General features: G+C 42.9%; 2 protein-coding genes across 5 annotated transcripts in view; one reads left to right on the top strand and one right to left on the bottom strand.

Moving 5' to 3' along the window:
- The window catches only part of TMBIM7 (protein lifeguard 2), a 67,345-nt gene extending 51,354 nt beyond the window's left edge, over nt 1–15,991 (bottom strand). For 2 of the 4 annotated variants that reach the window (XM_020987431.2, XM_020987433.2), the window contains exon 1: nt 8,450–12,247. In XM_020987431.2, coding sequence (XP_020843090.1) covers nt 8,450–8,561 — 112 coding nt within the window. In that variant the 5' untranslated portion in view covers nt 8,562–12,247. The other 2 variants (XM_020987428.2, XM_078151790.1) reach the window with 2 other exon arrangements.
- A 255-nt stretch (nt 15,992–16,246) lies between these two features.
- GATAD1 (GATA zinc finger domain containing 1) lies at nt 16,247–22,737 on the top strand. The gene is made up of 5 exons (XM_020987419.2): nt 16,247–16,673; nt 16,821–16,946; nt 18,540–18,599; nt 20,554–20,737; nt 21,314–22,737. The coding sequence occupies exons 1-5, from the start codon at nt 16,356–16,358 to the stop codon at nt 21,502–21,504; spliced, it is 879 nt and encodes a 292-aa protein (XP_020843078.1). The 5' UTR covers nt 16,247–16,355; the 3' UTR covers nt 21,505–22,737.
- The last annotated feature ends 907 nt before the right edge of the window (nt 22,738–23,644 follow it).

Genomic DNA, 23,644 nt, shown 5'->3' with positions numbered 1-23,644 from the left:
TTTGAAGCTTAAGAAATGGGTCTATTGGGGCAGTTAGGTGGCGCAGTGGATAGAGTGCCAGCCCTGGATTCAGGAGGATCTGAGTTCAAATCTGGCCTCAGACATGTAACACTAGCTGTGTGACCCTGGGCAAGTCACTTAACCCCATTGCCTAAAAAACAACAAAAAAAACCCAAACCAAAACAAAAAAAAAAAGAAATGGGTCTATTTTCTGATTCACTGGAGGGCAAGGGGGGCATAAACATATGAGTTTTGGGTAACAGAGAACAAAATACAAAAAAATCCAAACCACCCAGAACTTTCAAGGTGCCTCTTTAAATACCAAAACCTTCATTTAAAAAATTTCCCCATTAAAATTGGAATATTAACTCATTGTTGGTGGAGTTGTAAACTGATCCAACCATTTTGGAGAGCAGTTTGGAACTATGCCCAAAGGGCCATAAAAATGTGCGTACCCTTTGACCTAGCAATAGCATTTCTAGGGCTGTATCCCAAAGAGATCATAAAAACGGGAAAAGGACTCACATGTACAAAAATATTTATAGCAGATCTTTCTGTGGTGGCAAAGAATTGGAAATAGAGTGGATGCCCATCAATCGGGGAATGGCTGAACCAGTTGTGGTATATGAATGTAATGGAATACTATTGTGCTATAAGAAATGATGAGCAGGCAGACTTCAGAAAAACCTGGAAAGACGTGTATGGACTGATGCTGAGTGAAGTGAGCAGACCCAGGAGAAGGTTGTGCACAGTAACAGCTACGCTGTGTGATGACTAATAGACTTAGCTCTTCTTACAACGCAAGGATCTAAGACATCTCCAAAAGTATCATGATGGAAAATGCTATCCACATCCAGAGAAAGAACTATGGAGTTGGAATGCATATTGAAGTATCCTATTTGCTCTTTTTTTTCTCTTCTGTTTTGTTTTGTTTCTTCTGTCTTATGGTTCCTTCTATTGGTTCTAATTCTTCTTTACAACATGACTAATGTGAAAATATGTTTAATAGGAATATATATGTATAGCCTATATCAGACTGTGTGCCACCTTGGGGAGGGAGGTGGGGAGGGAGTGGGAGAAAATTTAAAATTCAAAAGCTTATGGAAGTGAATGTTGAAAACAAAAAATAAATAATTTTTAAAAAATTTCTCCATTTCCTATTTGGAAATCTTTCTAAAATTGTTACATGGCTCACCTTTTTTTTTCTTTAACAGAATGTATTGTATAAAATTTAACCCCTTGGCGATTCATTATCAAAGTCACCTATTATGCTGTGATGTTGTCAGGGCCCAGTGTCATATAGAAGACTCCTCCACAGTACTGTTTGACTCTTCTTCCTTTAGTTCGGATGTCTGCTTTTTATAGTTTTTCTATTTTCTATATTCTCCATTGTTTTAGGTGACAACTTTTTCTTTAGTCAATGCACTTGGCTTTAGTTCTTCCTTCTGTCTGTTATAGGTTTGGAAATTTAAAAGGCTTACTAGAATTGTGTGTAAAATTATAGTAAATTGACCCTGAGTGAGGGACTGAGAGGTTCACTTGTGAATAAAGTGACCATGGTTTTAGTGTCTGGACTTTGTGGCCTCTGTTTTGACTGCTCAATGGTACTGTTTGGTTGCTTCTGGGATCTGAATTATTTTATAGGCAGGGCAGATTGCTAGATACCTGAGTTTGAGACAAGTGATTGTTGTTATATTAAACTTGGTTTTAACACTTGGGAAAAGTGCAACTAAACTCGCTGTTATTTATGGTAAACTCTTCTTATCATCCCCAATAAGAAAGGCAGGCAGAGATGGTGTCTTTCTAAAAGTCACTCAATAAAAAAAATGGTAGTTTCCCCTCCCCCCCCAAAAATCCCAAACTACAAATCTCTTGGCTTACAGTGCTGTGCATTAATCACCATAATCATCGTTATAATAGCTAACATTTATATAGTGTCTACTGTGCACCACACATTGCGTTAAGAACTTTACAGATATTATTTCATTTGATCCTCACGACAATCCTGGGAGAGGGGTTCTGTTACGTATTGGTATTGTCACTAGTATGAGTGTGAAACTAGATTTAAGAGTAACAAATCTTACCCCAGGCTTTACCACTTAATCATTATGTGACTCTGGCTGAGTCATTCTTGCTCCTCCATTTTATATCAGTCTTCTCCACTGTAGAGTGGAAATAAAAGAGCTGTCCAATTGTCCTCTATCTCTGCCCTTATAACCAAGGAGACCCAAGCACCAGCCTTGTACTCCCACTTCCATTTGTGAGTCATTAGAATTACCCATTATTTTTCTAAACATTTTCATGAGTCAACTGTTTTGAGTTGTTCTATTGGCCAAGAATTCCCACCAAACCTCAGTGGTTGCCTGATAAAAATATTTACTAAAAGATTTTTGCAGAAAAACTGTTTCTGAAAGCATTCGTTATAGAAAAGCTCACATGCCAGCTAATGATGAAGCTCTGAAGTGTTCCTGCAGGGCTCCATCTGCGACTCATACATGATAAACTCAATATAGTGTTTCTTCCCAGCTTTCTTGGCTCAAAAGACTGGAAGCATTTCATGTCTCTTTTTTTTTTTTTAATAAGATAATGCATGACTTATTGAAATGTTCAAAGATGATCTGGGAAATGTAAAAGGCTTTATTGCTTAAATAGCTAGATAATTTTGGTAATGCAGCAGAGGCAGAATATTTCTACAGGCTGGGAGAATGAAGGGAAACACAGTAGTTAGGTGTTTTGTTTGTATCATATTGATTTCCACTCATTAATATGATGTTCTGCAAATGTTAACTCTTTTCCTATATGCATTTTGAATGCCTCAGCCAGATCATGAGCTTTTTGAGGGTAGAGGTTTCTTCTACTTCTTGACAGTAGTTATTAAAATATTCTGCATACCCTGGGAGCAATGCAAATATTACTGAATATATGAAAATTTTCACAGTGATATCGCTTGGTTATATTTATAAAAGATACATTCTCAAAATCTAAAAGACCATGATATGGAAGGCATGTGGATAGATAAGGATATTTTTCCGTATGGCTATTGGTCATGCGAGTAGCATGGGATTTCAAAAAGTGCATGTTAAATTTGGTATCTACTTCTTTCAAGTTGCTATATTTAAAGCTACAGACATGTAACTATTAAATTTTATTAGTAATGGAGTAAAAGTAATATATTTACATGATTTAATAAAGCCCACATTAATAAAACAGTGACGAAGTTGACAAAAAAGGAAAATGAGAAATGTTGGACTGCAGGAAAATAAGCACATTAATGTACTGTGGGTAGAGCTATGAATTAGTTCAGCCATTCAAGAAAGCAATCTAGAATTATTCCCCCAAAGGCACTAAAGTATCTCTATTAGATCTACTGAACTCAAAGAAAGACGAAAAGGATCCATATCTACAAAAATATTCATAGCAACTTTTTTCATGGTGGCAAAGAACTGGAAGGTAAGAAGGTACCCATCCATTAGAGAATGGTGAATAAATGATAACATATAAATGTGACAGATATCATTGTGCTGTTAAAAGTGGCTAAAGCGACAGTTTTCAGAGAGACTTGGTTAAGTTTTGCACCACATGATGAAAAATGAGGTGGGTAGAAACAGGAGAACAATTTATAGAGTAACACTGTAAAGACAAGCAACTTTGAAAGACTCTGATTAACATAATGACCAGTCATGATTCTAAAGGAGCAATGATGAAATATACTACTCCCATCCTGTCAGAGAAGTGATGAAACTTAGGTGGAGTATAATGTATTGTTTTGGACATGGCCAATGGCGGAATTTGCTTTGTTCTACCATGCATATTTGTTTGCAAGGGTTTGTGTTTTGGGGCGGGGATAGAGGAAGTTTGAAAGGAGTTTAGGAGACAGAAAATTGTTCACTGAAAAAAATTTAGTTTAAAAGACATACACAGTGTCCCAAAACTCTTAATCTTAGACTTCGGGGATACCCTGTAAAACACTGACATCTAATAAAGAATTTGAAGTGTCTATCAGTAGATTCTGAAATGTAGTATTGCTATCTACAAATGTGTTTGACCCAAATATAATATCAACCCATTTATACAGTGCTTTAGAGTTTATAAAATGACTTCTACACAACAATGGGAAATAGGCAGGTTAAGTATTATTACTCTCCTATTATTGATGGAAAAACTGCTTGAGAGAGGTCATCTGACTTGTCTAGGGTCAGATCTCTTGACTCCCTGTCCAGCTATATCTCTGCTAAGCTACAATAATATTACAACAATCTAAACTGGTCCAGTGTTAGAGGATCATAGTCTTGACTCTATAGTTGGCATTGTCTGGAATCAGTTCTCATTTGATAAAAATATCTAATAGGAAATGATACATGGCTATAAAGCTCACCCTATGAAGAGGTAACCATTCTTTCAGCCTTTGCATTTAATAACAGATTGAAGAGTCTGCCCTTAATTATTGATGTCTATGTGCATTATCTTCATAATCCCAGGGCATAAAAGGTTCTCTTTGCTGGGAAATAATGAAATTTTAATATAATGTTTGTCAAAGAAACTGAAGACTAAATTTGGACCTAATGCTCAGAATTAAGATAGCCTTAGATGATATCTAAAATATTTGTGTAAGAGAAAGCACCTCCTTTTAAAAACAAAAATCATAATCCAAAATTTTCTATCTCATATGCAAGTCCATTTCAAGAACGACGATAATGCAGAGACATAGTTCCTATGGGATAATGAAACCAGCTGGGACAATTTTTGGGGAGTGCTTTTGAAATTGTTCAAATGACACCACTAAAAGTTCAGGTTTTTGTGTTATTCATTACAGAAATAGCAGGTAGAAAATCTGGCTAGTTCTTTCTGAGAAAAGTGTCAAATGCAGTTGAATTTCAACTGCGAAATCTTTGCTCGCTGAAAAAAAATTAGTAGAATCAACCAATTTATACCTAACAGGTAAAATTAAACTAAATATTTTAATGGCCTAAAGTAATTAAGGTAGTCTCTTTACATGGCTTCTTATACTTCGAAAGTAGATCAGACCCTAGAAGACCATGCTGGAAAGATTTGTTTTTCCTCCCTTAAACAGAAGGAAAGTGGAAAGAGTATTGGTGGTCCAGTATTTGATTCTGGTAACTGAACTCAGAGATGATTAATTTGCAAACCAGAATAAATGATCAACAATAGGTTATGCTAGTCCTGAAAACAACGAAAACAGGGTATCAGCCCAGGGCTCTGGATTTCTGGTACACAGATCTACTTAGGAGACCAAATTAAAGTTTAGAAGTCTGTTTCATTAACATGACACTAGGGGAAAAGAATGTGTATAGTTTAAACATTTCATAGGTCTGGTTTAAATATATGGTCAGGGCTAGATAGATATCAACAAAATGTGATTCTCCACGTTTCCTTCTTCAGTTTAATAAATGTAAAGTCCTACACTCAGGTTCAAAAATTCAACTTCATAAGTAAAATATGAGAGAGTTCCCCTGAAAAAACATCTGCTTGTTTTTGTTTCTGTATACCCAATACTGAGCATAGCGCTTAGCACATAATAGGTACTTAATAAATACATGCTGATTGATGCAGATGTCAATAAAACTTTAAAAAAACATAATGTGGTAGGCTCTATGGAGACAGGCACAGTGTTCAGCCCTAGAACAGCGATAGTCTCACTGTACTCAGAACCCACAGCCACAGACTGAGAGGATCTCAAGGGCCATCTAGTCTAATCTGTACCCAAAAAACAGTGTGTACATCCTCAGAACACATGAAAAATGGTCATCAAACCTTTAAGATCTCCATTACTCTGTCCTGCTCAGGTTACATGTGGAATATTATGTATAGTTCTGGGGGCAAAATACCCCAACACTGATAATCTGGATGGTATCTGAAAAAGAAAGCAATCAAGATGGTGGTGAACCTTGAGAGTATGCCACATGAGTACCACTGAAAGAACTGGAGATGTGTGTGTCCAGGAGAAGTGTCCCTTTTTAAGCATATGAAGAGTTGTTTGTTATATGGAAAATAGATTTGATTTGTTGTTTTTGTTTTTTGGGGGGTTTTGCCTTTTTTTTTTTTAGCCAATTGGGCTTACGTGACTTGCTCAGGGTCCCACAGCTAGTAAGTATCAAGTGTCTGAAGCCATATTTGAACTCAGGTCGTCCTGACTCCATTGCCAAAGCTCTATCCACTGCGCCACCTAGTGGCCCCTCGATTTGTTTTGTTTGGCCCAATAGAGGAACAGGAGAAATGAGTAGAGGTTTACAAAATAGCCAAATTTTAGACCTGGTCTAAGTGTTCCATGGAGACTCTAAGCCTCTTTAGAACAGGAAGCAACTCTGAAATCTTTTTCCTACTAAATGAATGACACATTTATTAAGTGCTTACTATGGTAGAAAGCCCCTGGAGATACAAACAGACTGTCCCTGCCCTCAAGGAACTTTTTCTTTAATGTCAGGGCTGAGGACACTGGTCTGGCAGCATTGCTATTCCAAAGGTTTTGGGTGCGGGGTCCCAGGGTGTCTCCATCAGGGTCTCAGCGAAGATGGTGGTCAAGGTGGTGGTGATTTGACCTCCCTGGTACACACTAGCTAGCTCTCCTTCAGGGTGCCTTGCTGCTTCTGCTAGGCTGCGTTGTCTTCCTCTCTTCCCTCCCATTCCATCGGGGGGAGGAGATGGCGGGCAGTTGGTGGTGATGGCTGGTCACTTCTCCACAAGAGCCACCTCCACACATGATGGCTATGAGGACTGGGCCGATGCATGTCTAGTGGTCTGGGGGGGTTGCTGCCACTCCCAGGGCTCTGTGTCTATCTGCTGGTTGGAGGCAGTTTATTAGCAACTGTTGGTGGCGATGATGAGAAAGGTGGGCCCCTTCTCCACAATCTAAGAGATTCCAAATCTCTCTCTCTCTCTCTCTCTCTCTCTCTCTCACACACACACACACACACACACACCCCCAATCTAAGAAAGTTTCTCATAACCAGAGGTACAAAAGAAGTTTCACTTTCAACTTCATCCATGGCTAAGACATAGAAGAAAACAGAAGATGATCAGTAAACCCCATCACTTCCCACTACTTCTACCTTCTCTTATGGAATTTTCTGCAAAGCTTCTTCTTGGTGATGGTGATAGGGGCTGGAAGTGGGAACAGGTTCAGGGAAGATAATGGCATCAATGACAAAGAAAGTACTCATGAATGGAATATCATTTCCTTGGGCAGGGGCTTTGATTAGATAAGCAAGGTGAGGAAGACACCAAAAACCAGGCTTCCCAAACAATATTTTCTTTTTTTAAAAAAGTTTATCATTTTTATTTTTCAAGTAACAGTTTTTTTTATTAATTAATCTGCCCTTCCCACTACTTCCTCCCCATTGAGAACAAAACAACTCCAAAACAAAAAAAATCAATCCCTTAATACACAGCTGCATAGTTCAGCAAAACAAATCCCTACACTGCCCGTGCCCCCAAATTTCTCTCTCTTTTTACAGAGAGGTTCCTCACCAATCTGGCAGGAGGCGAGTGATGTTTTTCATCATCAGTCTTTTGGGCTCACGGTTGATAACTGCACTGATCAGAGTTCTAAGTCTTTCAAAGCTGTTTTTCTCTATAATGTTAGCATTGTATAAGTTGCTTTCTCAGTCCTGCTCACTTCACAAAGATCTTTCTGGTTTCCTCTGAAATTGTCCATTTCATAATTAAACATGGCACAATAATATTCCATTATTTTCAGACACTACAATTTGTTTAGCTGTACCTGAATAAAAGCATACCCTGCTAGTTTCCATTTTGGGGCTACCATGAAAAGAGCTGCTCTCAATGTTTTTGTACATAAAGCTCTTTTTCCTCTTTCTTTGACTTCTTTGAGAACATAGGCCTTGTAGCGGTACAGCTGGCTCACTGGGTGTACAGTTTGGGAACTTTCTGGGAATAGTTCCAAATTGCTTTCCAAAATGGCCGGACCAGTTCACACTTCCATCAATAGGGCAGTAATGTCCCTGTTTTCCCACAGCCCCTCCAACATCTGCCATTTCCTAATTTGTCATTTTTTGCTATTCTGTTATATATGAGGTAGAACCTCCAAGTTACTATAATTTTATATTTCTCTAATTATTAGTGTTTTAGATCTTTTTTGAATATGGTTGTTGATAACCTGGATTTCTTCCTCTGAAAACTGCCTGTTTCTATCCTTTGACCATTTATGTTTTGGGGCATGGCTCTCAGTATTACAAATTTGAATCAGTTCTTTATATATCTTAGAAACAAGATCCTGACCAGAAGAATTTGTTACAGATTTCTTTTCCCCTGGTGACCTGTTTCCCTTCAATTTTTACTGCATTAGATCTGTTTGCGCAAAAACTTTTAAATTGTATATACTCAAAACTGTCTATCTTATCTTATAACATCACAATATGCATTTTTCTATACCAACATGGCAATTTGTGTCTAAGGCTAATTTTTCTCTTACCTCTACGGATGGTTATGTTGCTGAATGGATTAATTTTGTCCTCTCCATTTTGTGGTTCATCAGTGGTGTCATTTGCCAGCCAGACCACATGATCATCAGGTTGGTGCGCCATTCACCTTAATGGAGCATTCAATCAGAACAACTGTTAACAGTGTCCATACAATCATCCTGGTTTCCAATCCTGACATTTTCTCTCGCTGTGTTTACGTCTAGGGGCCCTTGAATACTGTCTCGTGGACTACTCTGGTGCTTTCCACACAGAAGGTGCTCTCCAGAAATCTACAGAACAACTAAAACGAGCCAATGGTCCTCTCAATGCAAGGCCCCTGTGGTTAGGGGAGTCATAGACTATTCACCAGAGGTCCATGATTCTTTTGGTGTAGAGGGAATTCTTACTATGGGGCTACCCTCCACCAGAACAGATCACACCGAGGGCATGGCTCTGTAAATAAGCCCTCAGGAATTTACCCCGGGCACAGCTTGGGATGGTAGAAAGAGCCCAGGAACTAGAGCAGGAGGACTTGCATATAATAATAATGATAATATCACATATATAGTTATTTACACAATATCTCTTTGTGCCCTCACACCAACTCTGCAAGGAGGGTGCCATGATCATCTCCATTTTAGAGAGGAGGAGGTTATGGGACTTGCAAAGGTCAAACTGTGTCTGAGGCAGGTCTGGGCTCATTATTCTACCCACTGCACCACTGAGGCTTTAGTCCTGCCTCTAAAGCTTACCTATATGACCTTGGGCAAGTCCCTTAACTCCCTGGGTCTCAGTTTCCTCATCTGTAAAATGAGGGGTTGGACTCAGAAGTCTGTTTCAGCCCTCGATCTACGAGCTTATGACTTGCCCAGGGTCATGCAGATAAAAACTGTCAGAAGGAGATTTGAACCCAGGTCTTCCTGGCTCCATGACTGGCATTCTTTCTATCACACCACAGTATCTCTAAAAGAAAATAAACATTTTTTAAGTGCCTACTATGCACCAGGCACTGGGGTTACAAATAAAGGCAAAAGATAGTCCCTGCCCTCAACGTACTCCCAGCTCTTTGGGGGAGACAAAATGCTAACAACTATGGACAAGCAAGATAGAAGCATTATAAATTTGAAAAAATTATAGATGGCCTTAACATTCCTGATAATGACACATAATGACGATAAAACTTAGTCTGAAAGGACTGATCCATGTTACCCATGTATGTGACTGTCAAACATACTTAGATAATTTGATGTATCTGATCTCAGTAGTGTGGTCTTCACTGAGACCTCATCCTCAGAGATGTTTATCAACTTATGTGTGTGGATGAGATAGTCAGAATAGTATATGTGTCTCATTTTTAAATCTCATTATCCCAGATCTTAAAGCCAACTTTTAAAAAGTTTTAAAACTTGACAACAACGAATAGGGCAAAGCAAATTATATTGCTGGTTCAAAATTAGTTCTGACCAAATACTTAAAAAAAAAATCAATGCATTTAATTGTTAAAGTGTATAGGCCTTAGTTATGTGGTTATTTGCCATCACATTCAATATAGTGCTTCCATATCAATGCTGTTCCTACTGACCCATCTTGGACAAGCTCTCCCTGATGGTAAAACTCAAATTTAGAGCCCCAGAGTGAACGTTTCAGGCCTGGGCTGTACACAGTCCCTTTCTTTCTTTACTCTGTACAGTACTATATCTGCCACTATTGACTGGCCTAAAGCTTTCTTAAACATTCATGAAAACAGAATCTTCCCAACATGTGGATGAGGTTAAAATGTGGCATTTCCTAGGATTGCAGAGTTAGAAGGAACCCCAGAAGACATTTAATTCAACCCTCTCATCTTCTACATGAGGAATATGAGGCCCAGGGATGTTCAGCAACTTGCTCAAGGCCCATCAGAACCCAAGTGGGACTTGACTTGATAGCGAGAACTCTTTCTGCTACAGCGCTGATCAACTTAATGCAGAATACCCAAAGTCTATCAACACTAGTGGGCTGACAGTCTTTTTCTCTTTCAACATTGTGGGGAGCAGAAATATCTCCTCTTTTGCTAAAATCAGGAGGCATGCCACACACCCAAACAGCAATATAATAATGCTCAGATAACAATCTAAGGGATTTGTGTTTGTCTAGAAAATAACCAGGAAAAAAAATCCCTTTTAATTTAGTCCAGTAAAGAAGTAGTTGAATTGAATTCTATTGAGTGAAACCACAGGGGGCTCATGCCTTAATCACAAGAGCAGATCTGCAGAGGATGCTCCTGGTCCTGCCAAGAGGAGCCCGGGAGACAAGAGACAAATGGAAGCTTCGGCCACAGGTTCTAGAAATGACAGTTGGGAGACAGTTGGACAGCAGTCAGGAATGGCCTATCCCAAAGCTGTCAGGAAAAACAGGACTTGAGTGAACTCTCACTAAATTAACTTGACAACATGATAAACAAACTTGATGGTTGTTTAGTCATTTAACCTGTGTCTGACTATGACCCCACATTTGGGGTTTTCTTAGCAAAGAAACTGGAATGGTTTGTCATTTCCTTCTCCAGCTCCTTTTACAGATGAAGAAACTGAGGCAAACAGGGTTCAGTGACTTGCCCAGGGTCACACAGCTAGGCAGTGTCTGAGGCCAGATTTGAACTCAGGAAGATGAGTCTTCCTGACTCCAGGACTGGAACTCTATTACTGAGCCACCTAGCTCCTTTTAAACTTGTTTGATGTGGCCTCAAATCAAACCATCAGGTCTAGAACTGAGATTCCTCTCCCTCCTCCTTCCTTGCCTCTGTATGTTGCATTCCACCCAGAGCTAACTTCAGGAGAGGACCCCATAGGTTCCTACACCAAAGGCATCTCCCCAGTGACACCCAATTTCATGGAGTTTATTAAACTCTGGAAGTCTGGAAGTCTTCTGGGCTAGGCCTAACCCAAGTCAGTTCAGTGATTCAGTATGGGAGTTAAAACGCAATGTGAAGCATAAAATGAAATTAAACAACAACAACCTTAATAGCAACAAAAGATTAAAAAGACAGTTGCTAAAGTTAAAAAGATACTCAACTGACTCTTCTCCATCTCTGTACTGACCACTACAACTAGGATGCTGGGCCAGAAAGGACTTCCCCAGTGACAGTAGGAATTATGCTAAAACCTCTGCCTTTTACATCTCAGGTGGCAAGGACGCCGAACCAACGAAGCTATAAAGAGCCGCCATCCCACCCACATAAGGGAAACCCATCCAGGGTACATAAAATAGGAGTCACTCAGATCATGCCCTCTTTCCACATCAAGCTCCAAGTGAGGATCCTCTAGGTGATTCATATTTGTGTCCATAAGGCCTAGACTAGCATTTACTCTAGTTGAAGCACACAGAAGGTGGTCACAGGATCACAGATTTAGAGCTCCAAAGAACCCTAGGGACCACCTAGTCCAAGGATGGGGAACCTGCAGCCTCGAGGCCACATGTGGCCCTCTAGGTCTTCAAGGGCAGCCCTTTGACTGAATTCAAACTTCACAGGGCAAATCCCCCTAATAAAAGGATTTATTCTATAAAACTTGGACTCAGTCAAAAGGCTGTACCCAAGGATCTAGAAGACCACATATAAGGCCTCGAGGATGTAGGCTCCCTACCCCCAATTCTATTCCAATCTCATTTTACAGATGAGGAAACTGAGCTTGGAAGGGGCACCATATTGAATGTGATGGCAAATAACCACATAACCAAGGCCTACAAACATTTTGCAGCGGGCTTTTTTCTATTAATAGCTTACAAAGATAATGATACAAGGATATCAGATTCTGAAGACCCAGGACCACTGGACTAACCTATTCCACTCTGCAGAGCATTTGAAGTCTTCAAGAGGAAAATTTCTGTCCACTTTATGTGACAACTGAAATGAAACAACTTTAAAATGTGTTGTTCTTTTCAAGTACTTTCTGTTTTCTCCTTCTCTGTTACTTTAAAGGGTAGTGGTATCTTAGAAATTAGCTCCGGCATATTCTTTGGGAAAATATAGGATGTAGCTTATTTCATGGCAGAGTCGTTGCTAGGAGAATGAACCGAGAAGGGCTTGATCCATACAGTTTAGGAGTGGACCAGCTGGGTGGAGTGACCATCAGGTTGATGGAAGCCTGTAGTCTGTGCTGCCGGGGAAGCTGAGGCCAGTGACTGATTGAACTTGAGAGTTCTGAGCCACAGTGGGGCGAAAGCTGATTAACTGGTGGGGGGGGGGAGGGGAGAAACAGAGCAGGTTAAAGCTTCTGAGCCAATCAGTATTGAGATTGGGCCCATAAGTGGCCCCTGCACCTCCAGCCTAGATGAGACTGGGAGATTCACTCTTAAATAAATAAAAAATAAAAAAGACTGTACTCACACTCAAGTGACCTCTGACTCATTTGACAACTAGACAGCTGCAGGGCTGTAATCACTCATTAAAGTTCATGTTTACAGAGAGTGTTAGGATGGACAAATCACGTACAGGCATTAGCTTATTATCTCTGCAGGTGTTGCTATTATTTTTACTTTTACAGATATGGAAACCGAGACTCAGCAAAGTTAAAGTAACTTACTCAGATCTTACCTTACCCTACGTTACCTATATAGCTAGTAAATAAGTAAGCAAGACTGGATCTTGTTAGAATACAAGTTCCCAGGGGCAGCTAGGTGGATAGAGCACCGGCCCTGAAGTCAGGAGGACCTGAGTTCAAATCCGGCCTCAGACCAAACACCTGACACTTACTAGCTGTGTGACCCTGGGCAAGTCACTTAACCCCAATTGCCTAAAAACAAAAAACAAACAAGAATACAAGTTCCTAGAGACTACGGATTGTCTCCTCCTTAGCACAGCGCCTACAGCACATGTATAGATTCCAACCCAGTTGTTTGAGTGCTCTATCCGTTTGGCCATACCACCGCCTATCTGATTAGAGAGGGCTTGGTGTGAGGTTCACACTTTCAGCAGCACAGACACACACTGCATGAGTACAAGCATTTTTGTCTTTTGTCATAAAGATGGAAAGGCAAAGAAGGCCCCCCAGAGGAGGAAAACATCAAGGTATCATCCTTCTCTCTTCTTCCTCCCCCTGCCCCCCAAATTCTTCTTCCAATAACTGAGCAAACAATTAACATACCATATAGCAGTTCACTGCCACCAAGGACCCAAAGGGACTAAACTGTCAGGTCAAGTCATTTGCATCATGGAAAACAACTGAAGCAAACATAGTTTTAAGACGGTGGTTTCCTCCCATGCCACTGACACAGCTGATCTAAGAGATCTCACCTTGCTTTTCCTTTCCTACAGAAAACTACTATTTATCAAAATAGCCGAACAGCATTATATGAGAAAGTAGAACATAGTTTTAAACACAAAAATGTTGCTGTTTCATTGTTTTTCAGTCATATCTGACTCTTTGTGACTGTATTTGGGGTCTTCTTGAGAAAGACACTGGAGTAGTTTGCCATTTCCTTCTTCAGCTCATTTTACAGATGAGAAAACTGAGGCAAACAGGGTTCAGTGACTTGCCCAGGGTCACACAGCTAGTAAGTGTCTGAGGCCAGATTTGAACTCAGGTCCTCCTGACTCCAGGCCCGGTGCTCTAACCACTCTGCCACATAGCCAGCTCTTGTCTCTATTAAATTCCATCTCTTTGAGTTGGTCCAATGTCTTAGCCTGTCAAGATCTTTTTGAATCCTCATTATGTGTCTACTGTGTTAGCCTTCCCCCTCTGGGGTCATTTGGAAGTTTGATATATACACTATGCATGTGCTTATTCAGGTTATGGGTAAGAAGAGTAGGGCCAAACATAAATCCTTGGGGCATCCTACCAGAGACCTCCTTTTAAGAGACATCAAACCAATCAGGCTACAGCCATTCAGCTAGTTCCAATCTACGAACTATCATCTAGCCCACGGCTTGCCATTTTGCCCACAAGAAAATCATGAGACTCTTTATCAAATGCTTTGCTACAATCTAGCAAACTATATTGACAGCATTCCTCTGATCTATCAGTCTCACCTCCCTGTCAATATAAGGAAATCAGGTTAGTGTGTGATGACCTATTCTTCAGGAAATCATGAACACAAAGACTTTTTATGGAGGGGAATCAGAGGACAGCCTATTGGTCCTGGCACAGTAGGCACTGGGAATGACAGGTCACTTATGTTCTGATCAACAATTCTTGAAGTGACTTTGGCTTAGACCTTGGGGTTTACTGATCAGTAAACAAACATTTATCAAGTGTCTCCTATATGCTAGATACTATGCTAAGCACTGGGGATACAAAGAGGCAAAAGACAGTCCCTGCCCTCAAAGAGCTTACAATCTTGGCCTACACCAAAGATTCTTAATCTTTTTGCGCTATGGACCCCCTTTGACTATCTGGACACCTCCTCAAAACAATATTTGTAACTGACGAGTCCAGCAATCATCAAGTGAGGTAAAGATGGCTGAATGGTACCCTGAAAATAGTCTCTTCTTACCCACACACGGAAAAGGGAAGTTAATGGCAAGAAGCCGAGGAGTCATCAAAACAACACTCCTATCCAACTCTATGTGGAGGCTCCCCGCTAAGTTCTTTTTCTTTTTTTATGTATTTTTTTTCTTTTTCGGCAATTGGGATTAAGTGACTTGCCCAGGGTCACCAGCTAGTAAGTGTCAAGTGTTTGGTCTGAGGCTGGATTTGAACTCAGGTGCTTCTGACTTCAGGGTGCTCCATCTACCGCATCCCTGTTAAATTCTTGTCAAGAACAGTTGAGATGTAACTAAGGTAGCAGCCTTGGGCATCCTGCCTGACTCACATAATTCAGCTGTCGGGTCGGTTGTAAAATGCACCAACAGAAGCATAAACTAGTGCCCAGCGGGCACTCCAAAGACCTTGTAATAGCCAGTGCCCCTCTCTGGGCTTCAGTTTTTTCATCTTACAAATTCATGTTATTCAACCTCACCTGGGCCCTGAATGCAGTAAGAGAATACTTCTATTTTTCCCTAACAGATTTCTGATCTCTCCCCACAAAAGCTTTTCCAAACCTTCTCTCTTCTCAAATCTCCCATACCCAAACCTCTCTCTCCCTTCTCAAGTGAGGACCTTTCTTTACTGAGAAAACAGAGGCCATTCGACATGACCGTCTTCTTCTTTCTCTTCACCTCAAAACCCCCGGACATCTGTGGAAGGGACCCCCCCCTTCTTCTTGCCAGGACCAACTTTCCTGACGTAATGACCCCATTCTTTCTCTATGCCGCAGCGCATCACAAGCTCAATTGTGCCCTTCCCCGCCATCTTCAAGCTCTCCCTAGCTACTAGCTGTTCCTTCACTATTGCTTTCAACACATCCAAGTCTCTCCTATACTTAAAAAACCTACCATGTGACCCTACCCTAACCTTGGCCTTATTATTCTATCTCTCTTTTTCCTTTCTCAGCCAAACTCCTAGAAAAAGCTGTCCACCCTCCCAGCCATGTTTGATTCGTCTCTGGGACATCCGGTTTGCGATGCCCAAGATGCCACTCATGATGCGGGGCTGAAGGCCAGGGGAGAGAGAGGCTTGTGCCTGACATGCACATCTGATCCTGGCTCAGAGATGATTATTAAACACGCGGGATTCTGACCCGGGTCCTAGGCTCCAAAGCCAGTGCTCCTTGCCCCACGCCCCACCCCTCCGCAACCACCGCGCTTTCCCGAAGAGGGCGGGCCCGCAGGCAGGGAGGCACGGCCTAGTAAGTCTTCCGGACGACAGGGGGCGCCCGCCCGCGACCGCAGCCCCGGAACGCCAGCCCGCCCGGGCACCTCCGCTCCTTCCCCGCTTCCTCCCGGCCAGCCACGCGGGGGGGGGGGGCGGCGGCCGAGGCGACAGCGGCAGCGAGCGCGTCGGCCCCACGGTCGCGATTCCCGTGTCGCTGAGGCCCCGGGGGCCGCCCGCGCCGCCGGCCGCCATGCCGCTGGGCCTGAAGCCCACGTGCAGCGTGTGCCGGACCACGTCGTCGTCCATGTGGAAGAAGGGCGCGCAGGGCGAAATCCTCTGCAACCACTGCACGGGCCGCGGCGGGGCTGCCGGGGGCGCGGGCGCGAGCACGGCAGGTGGGACGGCGGGCGGCGGGGGCGCGCCCGGTGCAGGGGCGGGCTCGGCGGGCGGCGGGGGCGCGCCCGGCGGCGGCCACGGCGGGCCGGGCTCGGGCTTCGCTGGCGCCGCGGCGGCGGCCTCGCAGCAGAGCAATGGCGGCGGCGGCGGGGGCGGCGGGGGCGGCAAGCAGGTGAGCGGTGGGGCGGGGCAGGGGGCGGGGCGCTGGCCTGGGGGCGGGCCCGGGGGCGGGGCGGTCGGTCCGAGGCGCGGCCCGGCGCCAGGCCCCCGCCCGCTAACGGCGGCCGCTCGCGCCGGCTCCTTGATGTGTCCGCGGCAGAGCAAGCAGGAGATTCACCGGCGCTCGGCGCGCCTGCGGAACACCAAGTACAAGTCGGCCCCGGCGGCCGAGAAGAAGGTGTCCACCAAGGGCAAGGGCCGCAGGCACATCTTTAAGCTGAAGAACGTGAGTGCGGCGGGAGGGGGAGGGGCGCCGGGAGCACCCGCGCGTCCCAGCGCAGCTGGCGCGTGTAGATGTGTCTGCGCATATATGTATGTCGGGCTAGTGTGATTGGTCCAGATGTGGTGTGTGTATGTGTGTGTATGCATGTATAGATACCCACACGCATGTATCTGTCGTGTGTGTTGTGTATCTGCGCACATGTATGGTGCCAGTGTAGATATGTGCGTATACGTGCATATGATTTATAGTGTTATCTCTGTGTTGTTTATAATGCACAATTTGTACCAATACGGTAATAAGAATAACATTACGCATGCTCTGCCGGCTATGCTCCAGGCCCCTGTGCTAAGTGAGCACTTTACAAATATGATCTCATTTGGTCCTCGAAACAACCCTGGGAGGCGGGTGCCTCTCCATTTTACAGATGAGGAAGCTGAGAGTGAGAGAGCTCAAGTGACTGCTGTGGCTCTGGCTGCCACAGATGGACCCACTCACACAGCCTGGTTTGTTGACTGAGTGATTTCTACAGACATATGTTTTTGTAATAAACCCCCAAACAGACTTGAACTCAAGCCCTGTTTCAAATTCATGAAGTCTAAATCAATTAGATATTGTTCTATAGTATGTTAGTAACTAGAAACAAAAGTAACCACCGATTCCTCCTTGCCCCCATTGGTAGGGCAGTTATAGAGTGGATGGTATCTTGTTAGTAAAGTTATGAAAACTCTGTCTTATTTCCCTGAGTTAAGGTTGATTAAGCTCCGTCTTTTCCTTGACAGTAACTGAATTTTGCTTTTTAGTGTTTGGGAGTTGCAAAACGTAGTGGAAAACTGTTTTACTTGGCTTTTGTCCTTTTATAAGTCATCTTCTACTTGCAGTATTAATGAACAGTACCTTTTTTCTTCACAAAAAAGCAAAACAAAACACAGAGGGGCAGCTAGGTGGCACAGTGGATAGAGTATAGGCCCGGGCGTCAGGAGGACCTGTGTTCAAATCCGGCCTCAGGCATGTTACACCTACTAGCTGTGTGACTTGGAGCAAGTCACTCAACCCCGATTGCCTCACCAAAATAAAAAAAAAACAACCCGATTTGTTTATTAAGTACTTGTCTCAACAAATGATGAAAAGAATAATCCCCAGGTACAATCACATAGGGCAGCTAGGAAGCACCACAGTACATAATGCACTGGGCCCGGAGTCAGGAAGACCTGAGTTCAAATGTGACTTGGAGTCTTAGTAGCTGTTTGACAAGTCTCTTAATCTCTGTCTGCCTCAGTTTCCTCAAATGGGGATAATAATAGAACCTCACTCCCAAGGTTGTTGTGAGGATCAAGTGGGGTTATAATATAATATAATATAATAAATATATAAATATAATATAATATAATAAAGTACTTAGTACCAGGCCTACGTGTTGTAAATGCAGAACAGTTGTAGATCTGCTTTTGTGGGGGATGAGGTTCCTTCTCTACCTTACAGCTCTACCAAAACCCTAACTTCACAAACTCTTGTACAAGTTTCTTTGGTTTAAAAAATGTACCCAGCACCTCTTTAAAAAAACACGGTGATGGTTTTGGTTTTGTGTTTTTCTTTTAGCCCATCAAAGCTCCTGAAGCAGTTTCCACCATCATTACTGCAGAATCAATATTTCACAAGGTAAACATGAATTCTTTCTATATGAAGGCTTCAGTATTTTGTTTAATGTGCTATTAAGACTGCTGTATTATCAAGATCTGCATAGTTAGCTGTTTGAAGCTAGAATAATCTTTTTTTCTCTTATAAAATATCTTCATGATGTAATGGTCCCTTTACCAAAAAGGTGATTCTGAGTTTAGGGGACCCCTCCCCAGATCTAGTGTTGAAAGGGAGCCGGAGAAGAGAAGTTTTCTGAGAAGATTTAGATATGGGGACATATTTGTTAACTGTAGGACACATTTGTGAGTATTGACTTAAAAATGAAAGTGTATTTCAAGACTGTGGAGCAGATATAATACAGCAGGGTGATGACAGGTGAGCAGGAGAAGGAGCAAAGGAAGTGTCAGGCAGTCCAGAGGTGCACAGGGCCTCCTCCAGATGTTAGGATGCTGCATAATCCACAGAAGTGGAGACAGCAAACAGACCAGCAGAGGGTTTTCGGGGCCTGTGAAGCGTGAAGCATCCCAGGCCTATGGTCCTCAGTCTCATTTAACTGGCCTGCCTTATTTCCTTACCAAGTCAATACCAGAGCCAGGACCAGAGCTCAGTGCTCTCGTACCATGCCAGGCCACATTCCTTTGTGCCCTGCTTAGTGTCAGAGTAAAAGAAACCTGACACCTGACGGACTGAGGCGTCCGCACGCTCCACCTCCAGTTCCGTTTCAGTGGTGCATCTCATGTATATATTCTTCTCCACCTTTACCTTTCTGAAATAGGATATCAGTTGTTCCAGTAAAAATGGATTTTATGTCCTGATGTGAAATAAATTTTAATTAGCAAATTGTAACAATAGTTAACTCTCCTTTCAGGGATACATTGACTCCCTGCTACTGCCAAGAACTAACTTAATTTTGTGTTTAGAGGAGCCTTCCATTAAGATCCCTAAGACATGCCATTATAATGTTGCTCTGGTTTTAAACTGGTTGTTTGACAGTATTTGATTGATAAAAACAAAAGCACAAATTGAAGGTAGAGCAGGTCCCTAATAAAACTTCTGGCCGAAGTATGTTTCCTGTTTATTTGAGTTTTAAGAGGAGCCCTAGTGGAGAAGAGCCTGTTTTCTCAGGAGTCAATCACCGTTTCAGAATAATACAAAAAGGAGCACTGTGAGTCAGTGATGGTAACAGTCGCTAGCATATCTATAGAGGTTGCTGTATGCTGGCCTTTACAACCTTGGGAGGTAGATGCTCTTGTTATCCCCATTTTTCAGATGAGAAAACTGAGACAGAGGTTAAGTGACTTGGTCAGGGTCGCACACCTATTAAGTGTCTGAGCCTGGATTTGAACTTAGGTGTTCCTGACTCTAGACCCAGTGCTCTACCCGCTGTACCACCATTTGTCTCCAGCACAGTGGCCTCCTGCCTCAGCTGTCACTGATCATTGGGGAACCTTAGAGGTTGAAGTGCATAGTTTTCCCCTGCCCAAACAGGGATTATGATACTGGACGGTGCAATTGTGACGGACAAATTGTGTAAAATGCAGGAAATTACTTTGAAAATTAAAAGACACTCTACAATGCAGGTTCTTGTTGATAGTGATATTGTCTTGGCCGTTGGAGTCTTCCTAGTTTGAGGGCAACACACTGTACCAACGCACCCTTGTTGACCAACCATAAGTAGGTTTGCATAGTCTCAGAATTGAGAGAGGCCTAAAGGTCATCTGAGTCTGTCATGTACACAACCAGGACTTGGGTCAGCTACTGCCCCATACCCTGCTGGAAAATCTCCAGCAAAGGGCAGACTTCCCTTGCCTCCAGAGCCATCGTTTGTCCTTCCACCAAGTCCAAAGGGGCCGCCTTTGCTTGATTCTGCAAGCAGGCCCTTCAGATATTTCAAGATAGCCACTAGCTTCTCACCGTTGAGGTCAGAGCTGCGTTCTGTTAATTTTTAATAGCATTGTCCGTTTGATCTTTCCAGGGAGTATATTATCAAATTGGAGATGTTGTTTCTGTAGTTGATGAACAAGATGGAAAAACGTACTATGCTCAGATAAGAGGCTTTATCCAAGACCAGTACTGCGAGAAGAGCGCGGCGCTAACGTGGCTCATCCCCACGATGGCCAGTCCCAAAGATCAGTTTGATCCGGCATCTTACATCATAGGTGAGTCTGTCAATGGCCCGAGTTACTGAACTCGATGCCCATGTGGTTCAGGTAGGCCGTGTTGTGAAAGTATTGTTAAACTGACAACTGTGCCCCCATTATGCTCAAAGAGTATGAAAGTTTGATCCCCGTGAAGAAAAGTTAAGTATTTCATGGTTTTAGTTACACAATAGCTACACTGTTTTAAACACAGGTGTGCACGAGATTTCCCCAGGTAACATAAGCTGCACTTTTATATTTTCCAAAGCACTTAATATAAAGAAGATTTTCAGAACAATCCATGGGAGAGCCACAAGGATGCTACTTTTTAGGGTCCCCAAAATTCATTCAGCTGCCTGCTGCCTCCTCCTGTGTGAGAAGAATTTAGTCTGCCTTTCTTTGCCATTGTATGTAGCACTAGGGAGCAGCTGCTCCCCCATCACCCAGTATGGCTCCCACATACACCTTGGGGCCTGTAGAAAGGATGCTTGGCCGGTTTCCCTATCAGCAGCAGTAAGCTGGGAAGTAGGAATTTTGATTGTTATAGTGACCTCGTAATCATCTCTTTGTAAGTGGAACTTTCCCTGGTTCTTACAGGACCAGAAGAAGATCTTCCAAGGAAGATGGAATATTTGGACTTTGTTTGTCATGCACCTTCAGAATATTTCAAGTCTCGATCCTCACCGTTCCCTACCGTTCCCACCAGACCAGAGAAAGGGTACATATGGACTCACGTTGGGCCTACTCCTGCAATAACCATTAAGGAAACAGTTGCCAACAACTTGTAATCTTTTTAAGACTCCATTTTCCTCTGTCCTCTATGCACACCATTACAAGATGCCCAGCAGTGTACTTACTGAAATTGGTGGCTGGCTGAAGAAATAACTTTTTAAAAAACCTTTTATTATTACCCAGTAGGCAAATAGTATCTTCTTAGCTTTTTCTTCACTCGTTTTAATCAGTCTTTTTTAAGAATTACTCTGAAGAGGTACCTGTGCTGAGCTAGGATGTCCTGCCCGGGAGGAAGCTCCCGATGGAGGTGGCCCCTGCTTTTCGCAGGGTAGATCCCTGCTGTCCGTGTGATAACCCGGGTGCCAGCCTCTCACCCCAAAGCATTACTTGGTTGGTGCTTAGTCCTTGGACCCCAGGAAGTTTGAGTTTGGCCATATGTCACAGAAACAAATACAAAATTATAAACATTTTGTTATCTTTAAAATAGTGACCCCGTGCCATGCCCCATGAAATGAACATAACCACCTCTACACAGATGAAATAGGAAATCCCATGGTGACATACATTGAGTATGTATTACTGAATTGTAAATATGACCTGAGACTAATATAGTAGCTAGACTCGCAGTAGAAGGGCTTTGGGGGAGGAGTCTGGGCACACCAGATATTTTATAAAAAGCTTTCCAACAGAGTTTGAGCTGATGCCTTTCTTTGCTTATTCCAGGCAACCTTGGATATTCCTAAAGGTGCCACAGGAGTGGTTAGGTTGGCTAGTTGTTGATGGTAGAAACGTTTTTAAAGGGTGACTACATTCCCTACCTCTTCAGTTTGTTCAGAGATGCTGCTCATCACCAGATCACACTAAAGGCTATTAGTGTACCATGTGACCAAATCCTAATCCTTTAAAAAAGGATCTTAGAAACATTTCTCATGGATATGTTAGTTAGGTGAGTGCAAAGGGAGCTCAGCCCCAGCCTACAACAAGGGCCTTTCCTTTGGCTCTGATTAAAGCCACCTACTTGTCAGACAAAAACTGTGAGTGACCCTTCATTCCCCTGATATTAAAATATAAAAGTTTGAACATATTCATCTGTCTTTCATCTCTTTCTTGTACACACTTTGGCTTGTGTCCGTAGAACTGACCGTAATTGAATCTTAAAATTCATTGTATTTTAGCACTCTATTTATGTCTTCCACAAGAGTAGTTGTGAGTCACTGTAAATATCATTGTAAATAACTGAGATAAACTAATGCCTAAAACTTTTGGATTAAAATATATTTTTCAAGCTACTTTGTATTTATTTTATTGACATGTTTAAGGCAGAGATGGCTAGATGAGCAAAATAGCAGTTTCCCAGCACTCTCCCTTTAAGCCTTTCCTGACTTGGATCATCACAGAGTCAGTACAACATGTAGGTGGTTTCTACTTCTGCACCCCTCTTTCCAAACTCTGCCCCTTGCCCTCCAGCCACAGTTCTCATCCTGTTCCTGTCCCACCAGATCTCCCTGGGCCATGCTCTGAGTGCCCCAGCTCCACAGCCCAGCTTTTGCTTTATCTCACTGGGAACCAGGCCTCCATGTCACTTCCCATCCATCTCAACCAGTCAGGCAAGGGCATTATTAAGTACCTACAATGTGCCAGGTCCCGGGTGGGGATACGGGTACAGAGAATGAAACAATGCCAACCTGAAAGGAGCTGATGTGATAACTGGGAGAAAAAACAAGTATCTGTACAAATAAATCCTGCGTAAATATAGCATGAATGCATACCTATACGTACTGAGGTAACAAGACGAAGCCGTTATTAAGTACTTACTAGATGCCAGGCACTGTGCTGAGTGTTGAGAATAGAAAGACAAATAGCAGTCACTGTTCAAGGAGTTTCCATTCTAATGAAGGAAAATAGCCCATCATGAAAAAGGAGCTGAAATGCTGGGGGGTCAGAGGGGCAGAGAGGGGTCACGCCCTGGGCCATGGTGGGCTGGTCCAGGGTGGAAGAGAGCGTGATGGTAACACAAGGTAACTTGAGAGCGAAGGCCCGAGAAGAAGACGGGGGTTAATCTGCATCAATATGAAAGGAAGAGGGGGAGGCAAAGGAAGGGGAGCATTCCAAGCATGAGGGATCACCACTGCAAAGCAGCAGAGACGAAACGCAGGGTTGTGGGGGAGAATACCCAATGGGCCTGGAAAGAGAGGG

The sequence above is a fragment of the Phascolarctos cinereus genome, unplaced genomic scaffold (assembly GCF_003287225.1).
Source record: "Phascolarctos cinereus isolate Bilbo 61053 unplaced genomic scaffold, phaCin_HiC Scaffold_1;HRSCAF=81, whole genome shotgun sequence".
In the NCBI taxonomy this organism is placed as follows: domain Eukaryota; kingdom Metazoa; phylum Chordata; class Mammalia; order Diprotodontia; family Phascolarctidae; genus Phascolarctos; species Phascolarctos cinereus.
This window is presented reverse-complemented; position numbering and strand designations above follow the sequence as displayed.

What these genes read in the sequence shown, in the direction of transcription:
- GATAD1 (XM_020987419.2), top strand. Translation starts at nt 16,356, where the DNA reads ATGCCGCTGGGCCTGAAGCCCACGTGCAGCGTGTGCCGGACCACGTCG. An exon ending in ACATCTTTAAGCTGAAGAAC is followed by an intron (nt 16,947 to 18,539) that starts GTGAGTGCGGCG and finishes TTTTTCTTTTAG; the next exon opens with CCCATCAAAGCTCCTGAAGC. An exon ending in TCCGGCATCTTACATCATAG is followed by an intron (nt 20,738 to 21,313) that starts GTGAGTCTGTCA and finishes TGGTTCTTACAG; the next exon opens with GACCAGAAGAAGATCTTCCA.